At 39.7% G+C, this 16,401-nt stretch overlaps 1 protein-coding gene across 5 annotated transcripts in view; it reads right to left on the reverse strand.

Moving 5' to 3' along the window:
• Window positions 1–2,156: 2,156 nt before the first annotated feature.
• The window catches only part of si:dkey-237h12.3 (teneurin-3), a 145,156-nt gene continuing 130,911 nt past the window's right edge, over window positions 2,157–16,401 (reverse strand). For all 5 annotated transcript variants that reach the window (XM_087846337.1, XM_087846364.1, XM_087846358.1 and 2 more), the window contains 7 exons: window positions 12,335–13,212; window positions 11,211–11,386; window positions 10,566–10,801; window positions 9,592–9,888; window positions 5,257–6,868; window positions 4,417–4,547; window positions 2,157–3,837 (listed from right to left, as the gene is read on the reverse strand). In XM_087846337.1, coding sequence (XP_087702463.1) covers window positions 3,085–3,837; window positions 4,417–4,547; window positions 5,257–6,868; window positions 9,592–9,888; window positions 10,566–10,801; window positions 11,211–11,386; window positions 12,335–13,212 — 4,083 coding nt within the window. In that variant the 3' untranslated portion in view covers window positions 2,157–3,084. The remainder of the gene's footprint in view (window positions 3,838–4,416; window positions 4,548–5,256; window positions 6,869–9,591; window positions 9,889–10,565; window positions 10,802–11,210; window positions 11,387–12,334; window positions 13,213–16,401) is intronic.

Consider the following 16,401-nt stretch of genomic DNA (forward strand, 5'->3'; position numbering starts at 1 on the left):
AGTGTGAAATCATTTCGTGTTTGATGGTGTGATCTCATACCGCTACCTCCATCTGAAAAAAAGAATTATGAAACATGCTTGATTTTTTTTTTTCTCTGTTGCTCTGATGTGGTTATTGCACAATGCTTTTGGTTCTTTGATGTTCTTGCAAAGTTCTGCCATCTCTTTTATGTAAGCCTTTGAAGTAGAGCTAGTTGTACTGCATAGTGATATGCCGCACTGTTGCTCCGGCAGTGTGGTCACAGTGTGATACTGCAGCAGCGTTCATTTTAATATTACTAGTTTAACTATTCCATTTGATGTCTCTTTAAATTAACCTGGAGTCTTTTCCCTCACAACATCTGGCTTACTAATCACTAGAATTTCACCAAATTATTTGAAGTTGGATCTCAAAGAAACAATATTTCTGACCCTTATGAAGGAACAGTAATAATTGCTGTTATAACAAGTGTGCTGCGATAAAGCAGGTCAGCCGCATGACTTTCTGAACTATGTGCTTTGTACCACTAGGGAGCATCAGAGGGCTTTTAAGAGAATGAAAGATTTGAATACTTCATATTTGACATAGTCAAGTTTTTGCATTAGAATTCTGTTATGTTTTGTTTTTGAAATGCTTTGTATGGATATATCAAAACAAATGGGGATTCGTATAAGTTCACTATAATTTCAACGTGAAGAACAACAGACGACGGCTCACAGGGGAACTTTAATAAAACATTTCATTAAAAGTTGGCAGTGAATGGGGGTGATATACCCAAAAGGGATTCTGATGAAAACTTTGAAGGCATGTATTTCAGATTTTGCGCTGAGAAACATTAAAAGAGATGCACCTTTGTTGGTCTGTGTGTCATAAAATATTTTAAATGGAGAAACAAAACCCCCCAACAACATATAAAGAAACTGGGGGAAGCAGAGAAGCTGAGAGGAGGACAAAAACAACAGTGTAAAACAACTTTTGAGCAAAGAATATTCGGCTCCCATTTGGTTTGAAATGCTGTTTGAAGTTTACCACGAAAAAGAAATCACTTTCATACGAAGGGGTTATTTTCAGACTTATACATTCCAACATCCAGACTCGTCTGTGCTTTGATGAAAAACACCGGAAAAGGTGATCACAGCCTAAATGTAATTTTGAGAAAATAAGCTTTTTACGTTCACACGCAAATTTATCCTTTGTGATAATGACGCTGACTGACTAGACTTTTAGTCAACTGTCTATACTTCAGCTTAATTAAACTTAAAATTTCTTCATCAATTTACATACTTCAGAATGCCTTCGAGCAGCTGACTTCAAAGTAAGGCTTCGTTTGTCTTCTAGGGCTTTGTAGCTCAGAAGATTTATTTTAAATCATTAATCTAATTTGAGAATTTGATGGGGTTTTGGCACTGCCTTTATTTTATTTTGGAATACTAGTGCTTTATATATGTTGCTATTTGGGAATGCTGCTGAAGATCAATCAAAATCAGCATCCGATTAGCAGTAGTCTGATTATGTGTTGCAGTAGCTGGATGGTAGTTTATTTTCACCTATATCTGCACAGTGATTCTTGTAGTTTCAAATGTTTTTTGACATTTTTAACAATTAGAACTAAAACACTGTCGGACCAAAAAATCAATAACAAACTCGCCTTGATAAAGCTCGGCCCTAACACTGCTAATGAACACCCTTAATGTCAAAAAGTCTCGCTTCAGAAATCTAAAAAACAACACACCCGAAAGAACCCCAATATCATTTTAATTAGTGCGTTTAACATTCAAAAAAAATGATACCTACCGAGAACATGGATGTGATCTATATTTGTATCCACTGTAACGTTGTTTATGTGAGATGGGTTCATGAAATATTTGTGTTGATGAATTATTCATTGGACAGGAAAGCCAAGTCAAAAGGCATTATGCCCAATAAACATTAAATTTAGTGGAAGTAATAGTTGACTGCAAGTTATAGATACATCACCACTTCTAAATACTTGTCACCACATGCACAGGTTTCTGTTACTTACTTAAACAGAGCATTGTGAAGAAGCCCCAAATTAGCTGTATTTGAAAGAATGACAAAAATAAATAAATAAATATATATCTATATATCTATATATATAGATATATATAATTTTTTTTTTGAATCAATGTCTCACATAAAACTAAAAGAACGAAAATAAAAATCAGCTGGACTTTATTTATGTATAAACACAACATAAATTACTGTTAAGATGACTAGTACAGACATTTATTCAGTTTCTTAAAAAAATGCCATAAAACTCTTGCATAATTTACAAAATGTGGTGTCCCTGTGCTATCCAAGACAAAGCTGTGCTCTGTCCCACCGGGCAAAGTTCTTCATACCTTTGCTGTCCTTTTGTTGTTGTTGTTGTTTTTTTTTTTCTTTTTGTTTTTTTTTCTCACAATGAATATCAGGTACCGCATTTAAACACGTTTCTTTTTTTTTTTTCTGTTTAAAATTATCTCAACAAGAATAAGACATTTTGATGTTTACAGTGCTAAATCTGGTATACATAGTGGTTGTTTGGTGAGAATATTTCTATAATCAGAAGTCTCTGATTTCAAAACAGAACAAAACAAATACTCAAGGACACTGCTTGCTCCGGGACCGCACCCACGAGCCTGGTACTTCTAGAGAAGTGCAGATATGCATAATGTAAACATTTCCTCTGCTCTTACAATAATTTGTTGACCCAACGTTCCTTGATGAAAACAACAAAAAAAAAAAACCCCAAACACCTAAATTAGCTCACTGATTCCTTAAAGACACCACTATTCCTCTGTTTCCGAGTCCAGAAGGCTTGTGCTACAGAGGAACTGACCTGTAACTGCCATGTTAAGGCGTAGCGTAGTTGAACATTTACTCTGTAGTGTCCAGGTCACAATGCACAGCATTGTTTTTAACGACTTCTGTTTTTCTCCTCTTTTGTTTTTCTTTTTTCTTTGTTCCTTTTTTTCCTATTTTTATACAAAAACACAATAACACTCACCAGCAACTATTAATTAAAGTTGCTTTTCATTTCTGTCGACTGGAGAGTCTCCACCAAAACAAAGTCTCTTTGGCAGAAAGTACACCTGGTATTGTTACCTCTTCCCAATTTCACTTTGCCGAAGAAAGTGGATGTTATTAGTGCTGTCTGCTAGTTCTGGGTACTGCTCGATGGAAAGCACATAGTACCCATCATATCCCAAAACTTTGCCGCTACTCAGAAGCTGCCTCTTCTCCCCTTCTGTCCAGGGGCGAACCCCTTCCTCACCGTCCCTCACTCGCTGCTGCTCTTTGGCCCATGCGCCTGCCAGGGCACGCTGACGTGCGAGCTCGATAACTCGCGCTTTCTCCTCATCCACTGTGGATCCGTAGCGGATGTGGAAAGCCAGAGCGCCAGCACGGATCTCCACATCTGCAAATCGCCGAGTTCGACTGTCCATGACTGTGGTGGACTGGGAAACGGTCACATTGACGCCATTCTCGAGAGTCTTGTGTCCACTAGTGAGGTGTAACGCAGCAAGGTCAGCATCCGGAAGGCCTGGCTTGACAAAGTAGTGGGTGTCTCGCCCTTCTATGGTAAAGTGCAGGTCTTCTAGATAGAAAGCATTGTTGAGGATTGATGCAACCTTGATACAGTCCTCACTGGCCACGTTGAGTGTGTGAGTGTGGACACTGCCCTTGTAGATGGCAAACATAACAGCCCTTCCGATGGGAGACATTGCAGCTGAGAACCACAGCCAAGACTTTTCACCTCTCCGACCTCTATTGAGATGGACCTCTGGCAGCCGCTCGAATGACAAGAGAGAGTGTGCTTGTCTGGTTACTTCCTGCTGGACCCCAGAGATAGACTGTAGGAAAAGTGCAGTGAAACGTTAATGCCTGAACATGGCAGAACCTGACTCTCCAGGCCATTTAGAACCAGCTACTGCTCTGCTTCAGAGAGTTTTTCATCCCCATCCAAGATAATGGTGTTTTCAAGCTGTGTTCTCAAGCCAAAAGTAGATAAATCCCCCATGACAATTTTACTGCAACACTTTTTTTGTGTTAAGGCCTTAGACCAAAGGAGCCAAGCATCAAAAAGTAGTTTTAACAGTAGCGACACCAGAATATTATGTAGAAAATTAGACAGCTTTAAAATATGTTCAGCTCGTAACTAAACTCAGACAGCGCAAAGAAAACTTTTCCTTATTTTCTGTTTATTATTATGCAAATATGGCCCAATTAAAACAGATCTTCTATGAAATGCAATGCAGTCCAATTAGGAAATGGCAGCTTCAAAATACAGAGGTAAAAGGAAAACACTGGGAGGAAAAAAAACGAACACCTTTTTTGTAATCTGGTCATCTGTAGAAGCAAAGGTTTTGTCTCAGTCGCTCTTCAGTTTATTTTGGGTTCAGTTTTGTCTGAGAGACATTAATTTTACCCACCGGCAGATCATCCCACAGCTGACTCTTCCTCAGTTCATACGATGGCATGCTCAAGTCAAACTTTGGGACTGGGAAACCAGGAATGGTGTTGTGAAGATGGAAACCAAAAGTTACTAGCCAGGTGTTAACATCTGAAAAAAGGAAATGAATTGAGGTTAAAATCTAAAGTTCTAACTATAGTTAAACATTTGAAAATGAACTAGCTGCAAGAGTATGGCTGGTATAGTTTAAATGTGCTGACACAGTGACAGCGTGTGTGTGTGTCATGATGCCAAAATGTGTATATTTGTATATTTGTAACTCCCTGTGAGACTTATCATCAGCTGCGCCTTGAGGCAACTGTTGTGATTTGGCGCTATATAAGTAAAATTGAATTGAAAATCGAATTGAATTGAATCTGGTTAAGAAATGTGATATTTTCCACAATTAATATGGTGAGATAGCATATTGGTGTCATGGCAGCTGTGATTCCATCTTCAGCGAGAGTGAATTTCTTGAGCACTCACTTTAGTACATGTTTAACGCTTGTTAATTCGATGCTTTTGAAAACTGCATATTGAATAAATTAATAGCTTATATGAATATACATGCAATATTCAGATGTTAATAAAGCTAAATTGGATCATCAGATCAATGACAATCATCACAGCTGTTTAGCAGATTATGGATTAGACTTAAAATTAACCGGCAATTCAATGTTTTCAGGAAAAGCTGCCAAGTATTTGCTTTTTCTTGCTGCTTCTTGGTAAATAGAAAAAAAAAATGCTTGGCAGAAAAATCAATCGTGAAAATAATAGCAATTGTTGCAATAGCACGAGCAGCTTCAGGTGCGCATCTTACCTGCGACGTATTCTTTAACTTCATGGACTTTGCTGATGGGGTTGTTATTTCTGAACATGTACAGATTAAAAGGGACTGGCTCTTTGCCAATTTTTTTCCAAGCGGAAACATCTGGAATGGTCCACCTTCCAGACATTATATCATAATCCTTCTCCCCGAAGTGCAACAGTTTAGTCAGAGGATCATAAAGGCCCCCGTGAAAGCCGAGCACAAGCTGGAAATCTGGGTTAGAGTCCAAGTAGACCTCACCGTATGCTGTGTATAGAAGCTGTTTGACCAGGAGGCCGTTGCTTGTGAAGACAGCCAGAGGTGTGCCGGTGTTATCACAAGCAATATAGAACTCCTCTCCACTGCTGATCTCCATAGCGAACACGTGGCCTTGTAGGTCGTAGTAGAGTGAGGTGATCTCTGAACTCGAGTGGTTGTATACGTGTGTTATCCGAGCCGGATAGCTCAGATCTGCATAAAAGTACTGCAGGTGCTGGCCCAGGCTGCTCTTTGTGGATACTCTTCGGCCAAGTCCATCATAACGATACTGAATTGTCCAGCCGCTGCTCTTGCTATAAACCCGCACCAAAAGGCCTTTAGAGTTGTACTCAAAGATTTCTGCTCCCCTCTGACGAAGAAAACCATCTTCATCCATCCTATACTGGATGTCTCCGAGCCGGGTGATGCGGTCTCGCAGGTCGTAACGCAGAGGTAAAAGTCTGGCACTGTTTCCTGCATTCAGCAGGTGCAGATTCCCATTAAGGTCATAAGTGTAGCGCCACATCACTTTGTCGTTTAAGAATACAGTCTGGAGCTGGCCATCCACATCGTACTCATAGCTGTACTTGGTGGTGTTAGCAAAAGGACCAATCTTGATCTCTCGCTTGGTGACTCTGCCCACATCGTCATATTGGAAAGTAATCCAGTACATGAGTGACCGAAATATCTCATACTGGATTTCCTTGATGCGTCCATGTGCATCGAAGTGTTTGGTGTATGTCATGACTGCAGTGGATATGATCTGATTTATATCATAGTAGATCACCCCGAACTTTCCAAACTGCTCAACCTTTCCTGAGATGTCATCAAACTGGTATAAGTCGATGGGAAGTGGCGTTTCGTTTATGACGCCTTGTACACTGGTGACACGCAGGCTGCTGTCATAAGTATAATCAAAGCGTGCGTTGACCATGCCATCCTCACTGAAGCGGAAAATCTGCCGGTCGACCAGGGGACCCACTTGTCGGTAGCGAATGGAGCAGATGAAACCTTCATTTTGCAGGTTGACAGTCTTCAGCACACCTGCTGTTTCATCATAGGTGAAGCTGACCCTTGTGCTGTCATACAGGATCTCTGACAGTTTATTCTGCCTGCGGTACCTGTACAGGACTCTCCGGCCTGTGCCAAAGTGACCTATTCTCAGCAGGAGGCCATCTTCACTGTAGTCCACCGCTACTGAGGCATTGCTCTCTGGCGGGTGATAAAGGTTCCTGTAGTAACCCACTGAACGAATGGTCTGCATGGTGTAGCGGGCCACACTTGGCATGGTGACAGCAGAAAGACGGTCGAGAGAGTCAAAGTCGAATATATACTGTCGCTGGCTGTGAAGCAGGAGAACCATGGACTAAAAGGAAAAGAGAAAATAGGGAATATTTCCTTAAGTTGGATAATATTTCGGAAATGCAAGACATCCTGAGTGCAAGCAGGGTGTAGTAAGATATATGAAATATAGACTGAGTAGTATTACTGTTTTTAGTTGTACTGCCTATTGTCTAACTATTGAAAAAGGTAATAAAAAATACTGCATAGACCTCTGTGACAATCTTTATGTTTACAGTTTAAAATACGTAAATTAATAAAAATATACTCCTTAACTAGTGCAAATAGAAGTAATATTTATTTTTAACTCCTCTTAGCCAGAAAGTCTTATTTTAGCTAATTTACAGTAGATGCAGTTAGGAGTTTGGCCTGCCTTCCAAGCATTTACCACTCTTTTCTGTTAAATTGTCAAGCCCAGTCATCCGTTGCTACACTGAGGTTTCCTGTGCTCCCTGAGCCTCCTGTGTTACTTGTGTCAGAGTGTTGACATGGCCGCTCCAGGTCACGCAACACAAGGATGCAGCCGGCGACTGCTAAGAAAAATCTCTGCATATGTTTGTAGCAGAGCGTCCCTCTGCAATTTTAAAAACACTGCAAAACAACTAAAGAATATTTATGTGGAAAAAAGGGAGAGAACGCTATAGCACCGAGTTGCTCTTTCCTGTTTGACATGCACCACTTGAAAGGTTAGATTTTTAATTCCTGCAGTAGATTTTTCATAATATACATATGCAAAATTACACTCGTTGAGATGGAGTTTGGTCATAATGTACTGGTATTGATCAATGAAGCACATTCTTAGAATTTAAACACCACAGCAACCTGAGTGTTCAGGTTTGCTTTAACCGAACATATTAATAAACCATTAGAACGCAGCGTATGCATTATTTAGATGTTGCCAATTAATATGTGATAAATACACTCTTACAAGAATTCAACTTGTTTTTGGTAACACAGCTGTAATTTTAGCAAGTGGAGACGGAGTCAGATGGTGAGGTGTAGAGTTTTAGAAGGTTTCAGGTATTAGAGGTATGTAATTGCTGTCTGTTATTTAGCAAGATCACACAAATTCTATTAAGCTGAATTCCTTAACCCTTTAAGACCTACCATAGAACCAAGTCCGCCAGAGCTGATATTATATTTTTACATGCTGTGGAGCCATTTTTGGGAGCATTTCAAGTTGATATACATCAATACAACCATTATAGCCCAAATTGTATTAATATGTCTGCATTAAGTGTATAGTAATTACATAAATTGCAAAAAAGTGCAATAAACTACAAAAAAATTGAAAATCGTTTTTGTTTTTTTAACATATATTTCTAGTTAGAGAAATTTAAGAGGCTTATCCCTCAAAACTGTAAATACAAAAAAGTTGCAAAAAATAGTTTCCACCACAGGAAATTTATTTTGAGTGTCTTCATAGTTTTATTTTTGAAATACACCAATTTTTATATACTGCAGGAAAAAAATGAAAATAAATATTATAATGAAAATTTGCAAAAAAGCAGCATCTGCATCAAAATAAACTATTTCCAGCAGTGCAATATGAGTCCTAAGCATCCCAGAAACGACACAGAAAGTCATAAAGTCAAAGATAACTTTTAAAAACACCAGTATATAAAGGTCTGTATCAAATGATGCTGAACAGCTGGACAAATGTAACACGATTGGAGAGCAGCTCTAATAGTTTAGAGTGCTGAGAGATAAACAGACAACAAACATAATTCTTCCCAAACAGGATAGAAAAATAACATCTGTCACACCCATTCATCTGCTCCCTTATCCCAATAAAACTGGGGCTTCACTGAAGCAACTGTACTGATCGAGGTAACCAAGGTCACTTAAAACTCATAAGAAACTACATTTCCGCAAAATGACGTCACTTCCGGTTTCGGGCAGGACATGGAGGACATGCAATAGTTCACGCTGATGGACTTAGGAAGTGTTACAAAGCGTGTTTCTGGAATATTGTTTTTGTTGCTGCAAGTGCTTTTTATGCAGTTTTTGCAAAGTTATATATGGAAGGAAACCGTGACCGAGGACAAGCTGATGGCATAAGATGTAAGTACAACTCCTCTGGTTTCATTTGCATAAAAAATTATTGCACTAGCTTACGTGGTTGCAGAGCTACCGGGATTTAAAAATAGTTACGCAAAACGGAGCGACCGACTTTAAAGGGTTAAAGGTATTTGCCCAGTTGATGAATCCAGTGATTTCTAGATAACTTCTTTAACATTGCAAAATTGAGCACTGGCCTTGGAATAGCGTACATATTTTGTTACTGCTACTGTAGAGACTGTGGACAATATTAAACATAAATATTGCATCCCAGCATTTTTTTCACTGGTGGAACCTTGGTAAGACAGACAGCAATTTAAAGAGTATACTGTTTTATTGCATATCGACTGCATCCAGAATGCAGTATCACTAAGTCATTTCATGTCTTTTTGCTCCCAGAATTTTGATGACTGGGTTGAGTTATAGGATGGTAGTTACAGATGGAAGTGCCAGATTGTCCTGTGCAGGGAAACCAACTGGACATTTTTAATTCTAAAGCTTATAAACGACAAAGTCATTGCCTAGTCCCTCTATAATAAGCTCTGGTACTTGGCAAATTGTAGCTGATTTTTCTTGTAAAATAATGTTATGTTAGGGGCTTGACTCGCCCTGTAGTGATATATGCAGATGAGCCTGCTGTACAATGCATCTTACATATTGCTTCCTCTAGTCATGTTATTTTCTTACCTGCTCTAGGTAGGTGTAGCTCCATATCTTCCCATCAGCAAACACCCTGGAAATCAGGCGGCCTTGGCTATCATACTCAAGCCTCTCAGTGGTAGGACCTCTCTGCAGGGCACTGATCTGCCCACTGCTTGTGCGACTGACATTAACTGGCAGCAGCTTACTGCTGGGTACCCAGAGAACTGGATGTCCTGCGGTGTCATAAATAATCTTTAAGAGGAACTTCCTGTGGTCATCATAAATTTTCTCTGTCCTTAGGGTGCGATCATAATCAACGGAAAGAATGTTCCGTCCGTTCACCTGTGGGGGTGAGAAAAAAATCAAGTTAAAATTGGGTTAGACCAAAAAATTCAAAATAAATAAAACTTCTCCTAAAACTAGTGATAATATAGTTTTGATGCTTGAAAATAACAAATGAGGACTGATTACACAACAGTATAAATTTAAGAACAAATACTTTGATTTGATATCGCTGGTCTTTGTCAGGATGGCTCTTTAAACTGTATTCATAGATTTTTTTTTTTACTACAGTTGTCACAGAGATTAACACCTCCTTCACGAGGCTCATTAAACTGAGAGACACTTTGGCGATCGTTCAGGTACACTTAAATCACAACCTCCTAAATTCAGCGGAGACAAAAATTACCGTGAGCCAAAGTAACCACCCAAGTTAAGTTCATGAAGTGCCTTAAATCATAAGACCCGTGTCAGATTCTAGGAAGTAGGAGTAAGAAAAGGAGGAGTCATGTACAGTACTAGAATATTGATAACCCTCTACATCAGGGTAAATGTTGTGACTGATGAATCTCTATTGAAGGAAAAGAGTGCAGAAATATTTTCCAAGGTTAGAATAAGGACAGAGACACAGCCACCAATATGAATTTGGACAGTTTGATCTGGATTTTGCATAAGTAAGTTGGTTGGATTATCTAAATGTGCTACGAGGGAAAAAAAGTTAAAGAAAAGCCTTAACATACCCTCAGCTTGCGTCCAAACACGATAACTTTCCCTCTGGCTTGTTCTTTGCGGAAGCGCCACTCTACCAAGTTTTGCCCACTCTCCCCTGGCAAGCTCATGTTGCGTCTGGCTACAGTCGGGTTGGCAGCGCCTGCCAGGATGTGGGGCTCTGTCTGGTAGTGGGTGTCCATCCCGTTGGCATAGGTAATCCTGAGCGAATTGTCATACCCCACTTGGTAGCTACTTCTACACTGGTCTGTTGATAGTAGACAAAAAGTGAAACTTTTGAGGCAGTTACACACTGGCGCTGATGCTAACAGTCGTCTGGGTTGATCAATGGTTGTCAGTGAAGATGCTACAAGTTCTTAGCATTTCAAATTAGTACATTTTAAAATGAAGAACGATCATGGATGACGTGCTAAAATAACTGGGCCATCTGGCTCAGGCGGAGCGCAGAAACCACTTAGTTACAAGGTTGATACATCTCCCTGACACCCAAACCCACACACTGAGAGAGTAATCATTTACACTGTCGTCTGTCAGGCTTTCGTAATGATACACGACTTCAGCTTACTCAACATGGCCCCGCCGACCCCTGGAACAATGACAAATAACAACTTACAAAATAGCCAACTGAGCTGGGATGATGCGATTCGAGGCCTTACCCTGAGCCAAAGTGTAGAAGGCGCGGACGATTGAGGTATTTGTTGTGATGCTGATTTCCTCCTCTGTCATGGAGCTTTCAATATCCACCGTCAAAGCGCTGTATAGGTCCGTGTACAAGTTATTCACCATTCCAGTGGGAAACGTCACATTCATTAGGCGTCCTTCACTGTCATAGCTGGTTGACAAAAAGAACATCGAATGACAAAGCATTGATATGTATGAGGGCTCTCATAGTGCCACAGTGCATTCAATTATCAGCTCTTTTATACTCGTTGAGTAAAACCATCGACTTTCTTGTAATTAAAATGTCACATGTTCAATTTCCTGAGCATAAGTGAAGGCATGTCTGTATAAACCCTAGGCAAAATCCAAATATTTAATATGGGAGAGTGACACATCTCATCAGCTATCACGTTCATATAAAAAAAAATTACAGAGACTTGTAATGAATTCAATTATTTGGATGATTGATGTGCCATTATAATCTTAACTGAATTCTGCTTTTTTAGTTGTAGTGAGGATATCATTCTTGGCATAATGTGACATGACAGCAAATTAGACAAGGGAGAAAGAAAATCAATCTCTGGTAGCCCATGCTACCAAAACAAAGCCGGGTCATTATGGAATAATAAGTAATGAAATACAGTGCAGGTCATTTTGCTTTTAAAGTGTGCCTGTTAACCCAACATACTAATGTCACCATCACCACTGTCACCTACAACATCATTAAACACGGTTCAGTAAAAGAATAAAACACTTAATTTGCAAAGAGATACTGAAGTCAAACTAGGCTATTTTGCTATCTGAGGCAAATTTTATAATTAGATTTCAATTAAATGTGCACCCTAAAGCTGTTCGCAGGTAACTGTGGTTCCCAATTATAGAGTAAAGTTGTACTAAGCTGTGAGACGAGAGAGACCATGCACAGCATTACACACACATTCAAGAACATATGTGGCAAACATACTTGTGTTTTACCTCGTGATGTACTGCACGACTGTGTGTAATCATAATTATGGGCTGTTTCCATATTCTGAAAGCTTAATTAAAAGCAACCCAACTCAATATAGCAATCACAGAAAGGTTTCCACAAAATGTTCTTGCCAATTGCTATCATACGTACTCGTAGAATGTCGTCCAGCCAATCTCTGATGTCTTTGTAGCCAGCAGCCCATTGTTGCCATGGTACGTAAGAAGTACCAGCTCCTGACCCTGTGCTGTGAGTGTCTTCAATCCACCGTTGGTGCTCATGGTCATCCAGATCACCTGGTTATCAGGTGCGACGATACGCACCGGCATGCGATTGGGATCCCTACGGATTCTCAGAGTGTTGCCACTGCTGTCAGTAACAGCTGTGATGTCATTCTCTGTGCTGTAGCTGAAAGTATATTTCAAGTCACCAGTCAGCAAACTTGCAGTGTGTTGGTGGGTACCATTGCTGTCAAACACATACAGCTCCTGGGCATCAGGGGAAGCCACTTCGTATGTATTGGCACTGGAAGTTGGCCCGTTTCTAGAAATGGCCCGGATGCGGATGTTGCCCAGGTCTGCCACGTAGAGTGTTCCATCTGGAGCTGCCACTAAAGAAGATGGAGCATTGAGCCTTGCATCTTTGGCATAACCATCCCCTGTCTGGTAACAGTCGCAGTTGGCATCATTTTTGCAATCGCAGTCGGAGGGAGCCCCGGCCAAATGCGTTATCTCACCATCCACAGAAACCTTCCGGATCCTGCTCATCTTTCGCTCATCTGTCTCTGCTACGTAGATGGTACCATGGTAAGATATGGCAATGGAAACAGCAGATTCTAGAGGGGTTAATTGTGCCCTCTGACCACCAGCCACTCCCCGCTCCAGTCCAGCCAATGGGCAGTGGTTAGGTCGGCCTGCTGCAATGCTGACTTGACCATTTTCTGAAATGCGCAGCACTATATTGTTGTCCAGAACATACAGCGAGTTGTCCATTGGGCTAACTGCTAGGTCTGTGGGCCACTCCAAAATCACCTGAAATACAGGTATCAGTAGATTAGCCCATCTAATGACAATGTTGCCCATCAGTACATCAGTATACATTTTCAGACAATTTCTCTCCATTGACATTTATAGTGTTGCTTCCTTACCATAGTAATTATATTTCTTTTGTATATAAGAATGCACTTTATGATGTGTGTTTTTGACAGTATGTGTCAGGAGCAGATTGAAGCCACAAAGGATTCTTGGTATGCCAACACACACACACTAAATAAAAAAGTTCTCGAGTCTGTTCTAATTAGAAGCAGAAGTTGTACCAAGAATGAAGACTTAGATAAAAAGAAGTTGAAGGCCCGACCTCTTTCTGACCTTCAAACAGTTAGCTTTGAACAGCGGATTGTGAGTTTCAGAAAGTTGCACAGCCACACAGTGCATAAATCGATGGTGAAAAGATGTAGGGGAAGGGCATTTCTGAAAATATTTGACCATCTATCAAGCAAATCTGATGAGCCTCTTAAACTGAGTTACATGTGGACATTAAGTACTGTTCTGTAAAACGAATTTTAAGTTTACATGGTTGGTATTGTCCAAAAAGAATGATGTCCTAGCAGAAAATACATTTGTGCAATTCTGTAGTTATGTGCCACCCCTTTGCATTCAGCACACAGTGACATTACCTCGTTTTCCCATAAAGGCTTTTAGATCTACACAGCTGAAATATACTTTTTTAATCAGCTTTTTGGTGATGATTTTAAGATATATCGCTGATGCAGGAAGGATTAGCTCTCATTCTATTATTTTTTTCCCCCCCAAACTTGGAACAAACCATATGATATTAATGGGCCAGGAGAATGAATACCTAAGGGATATAACATTAGCTCTGAGCTCTTCAACCTGGGACTGGGTAATGAATTTAACATAGCAGATTAAATATAAATAAAATTAAAAAATAACTCATACATTTAAAGTGACATCATTATTAACCATGTCTTGCAATAATAATAGGTATATATAATGATCCAAAAACTACTATAAAACCACAGCCAGCCATTACAGTCTCCTTGTCAGAAATGTGTCGTTGAATAAAAAGCTTATTTATAACAGCACAAATGACTGGTCTGGCCTTCAAATACATAACTGTGTCATTAAAACTGTCAAAACACTCCTGAATCGTGCTTTTCCACAGGGCGATTAATAATAAAACATGATGCCTTTGAGGCTGCCTGAAGTAAAACTGCACTGAGCCACTTCTCTAGCTTGGATGCCTGAAGATCACACAGTCTCGCCAAAACCATGTTTTTACTGGCTTACACCAAATGACTTGGTTAATTAGCAAAAAGTGACAAGCTTAATCCTTTGTCCTCATGTTCTCTTATGTTCACCCGCTTCATGTTCACCACCCACGCGTGTACACAAACACTGATTGCTTTCTCTTCTGTTTATGTTAAAAATGTTCTTAAGTTGCCTTAAACGCCATTTTATTTTCTCCCAAACGCAAATGTGTTTCTCTTATTATCTAACCTCTTAATAGGACACCACTTGCGATATCTGTTCTTAGAGTTATTTTGGTTGTGAATGTAGATAATTTCCATTGCCATGTTTGGTTTGTAGCCTTGTACTCTGCCTTTTTGTAAGCCGGTCTAGATTAAAACATTAGGAATCTAATCAAAATGTAAATCTGGTTAGTTAAAAGGAACAAGAAGAAAACACTTTGGGCTGGTTTGCAAGAAACACTAACAGTAGACAGGTCAAATTCAAAGGACTCAATTATGGACAATCTCATGGACCCACAAAGTTGTTTCCTGAACCATTAGCTTTGCCAATCTGCTGCTTACTGGTTCTCTAAAAACTCTTCTATTCACATCTCGTGCTGCTTATGCACGCTCCTCTTGTTTTGCAGCCGTACTGACTGATGTTTTTTGTCTGCTAGCTATCTGGTGGATGTTTAAGTTAGACAGCAGCCATTCATGGCTTGTTTGTTGCCACACAGGTTTCTACTTGGATGATTAAATAAAGGTTAAAAAATACAAAGAAATAGAAGGTTCACACAAAAAAGGTTTTAGTGTCTGATGTTGCTCTTATTTGATTCTAAACAGCTAGTTTGCTGCAGAATTCATTTCTGCAGAAGCAGGGTATAGAAGAGGATGTGAATGCCTGTATTTTCATAGGATAAAAGCCTTTTTTTGGTCTTTATTTTTCTTCATTATTTATTTTAAGTCTGGTATGAAAAACTAAAGGAGCCAGATGAGAAAAGATATTAATGTTTAAGCAAGGGAATCTGCACAAGAGGTGTCATGGTATTGTAATTCTTTAACCTATTGCGTAGGGACAGGGTGCTGGTTTTATTTCACCCCAGGTAGGCAGTAAATTTTGTCGGACAAAGCCGGCCATCCTCAGGTACTGCCGAAGAAAAGGTTTTATGTGCAGCAAGCCTGCTACCGAGTGCTGCTTCATTATCATGTGCGGTGTAAGTGTCCTCAATGCTGAGAATTTCCAGTGGAACACTAAACACTAATTCAGCTCCAGCCACATCAAAACAAGCCCCCCAAACTGAGTAATTATTCTTCCCTCCATATCTTCTGCCGTGACCTGAAAACTCATCTCTTCAATAAACACTTCATGTTTCCACTTCCTGCAAAATCCCATCCTCCTCCTAGCACACATTTTCCTCCTGTACTTTCAGAGAAAATGCTCTGCTCGTGCTGGATTGAGTGCAACGAGAGCGAGAGAGAGCCAGAAAACAGGAGCATTTTCTTCTTCTCTTTGTTTCTTCAGCAAGCACCTCATAATGTTGGTGTTCTAGGAATGTAAATTTATTCCACTGATCTCACTGTTTTGATTTGACTGCTTATTTATTTATTTTTTACAGCTGTATAAACGGGAACTCTGTACATATATTTAAATTCTCCTCTTTATCCAAGTCTCCTGACTAAGATGCTGTAATTAAAATGTTACAGAACCACATCACAGAGCAGGTGACACAAAATAACTCAAAACTGCAGAATAAAACAAAAGCAGAATTATTAAACCATGAACAAAGTTCCCAGTAAGAATAATTTCAAAGATTACATCTGTGAAAAACAGACACAGCCTAAGTGGCAATCTAAAACCACCAGCACAAATAAGACTGATTTAATGCCATCAAATAATAAATGAATTATGCTAAAACATCCAGATTCTAATATACTACCAAATATTAGCAGCCAGAAGAGTGCATACACT

Source organism: Neolamprologus brichardi, chromosome 2 (assembly GCF_056152115.1).
Source record: "Neolamprologus brichardi isolate AB-2024 chromosome 2, ASM5615211v1, whole genome shotgun sequence".
In the NCBI taxonomy this organism is placed as follows: domain Eukaryota; kingdom Metazoa; phylum Chordata; class Actinopteri; order Cichliformes; family Cichlidae; genus Neolamprologus; species Neolamprologus brichardi.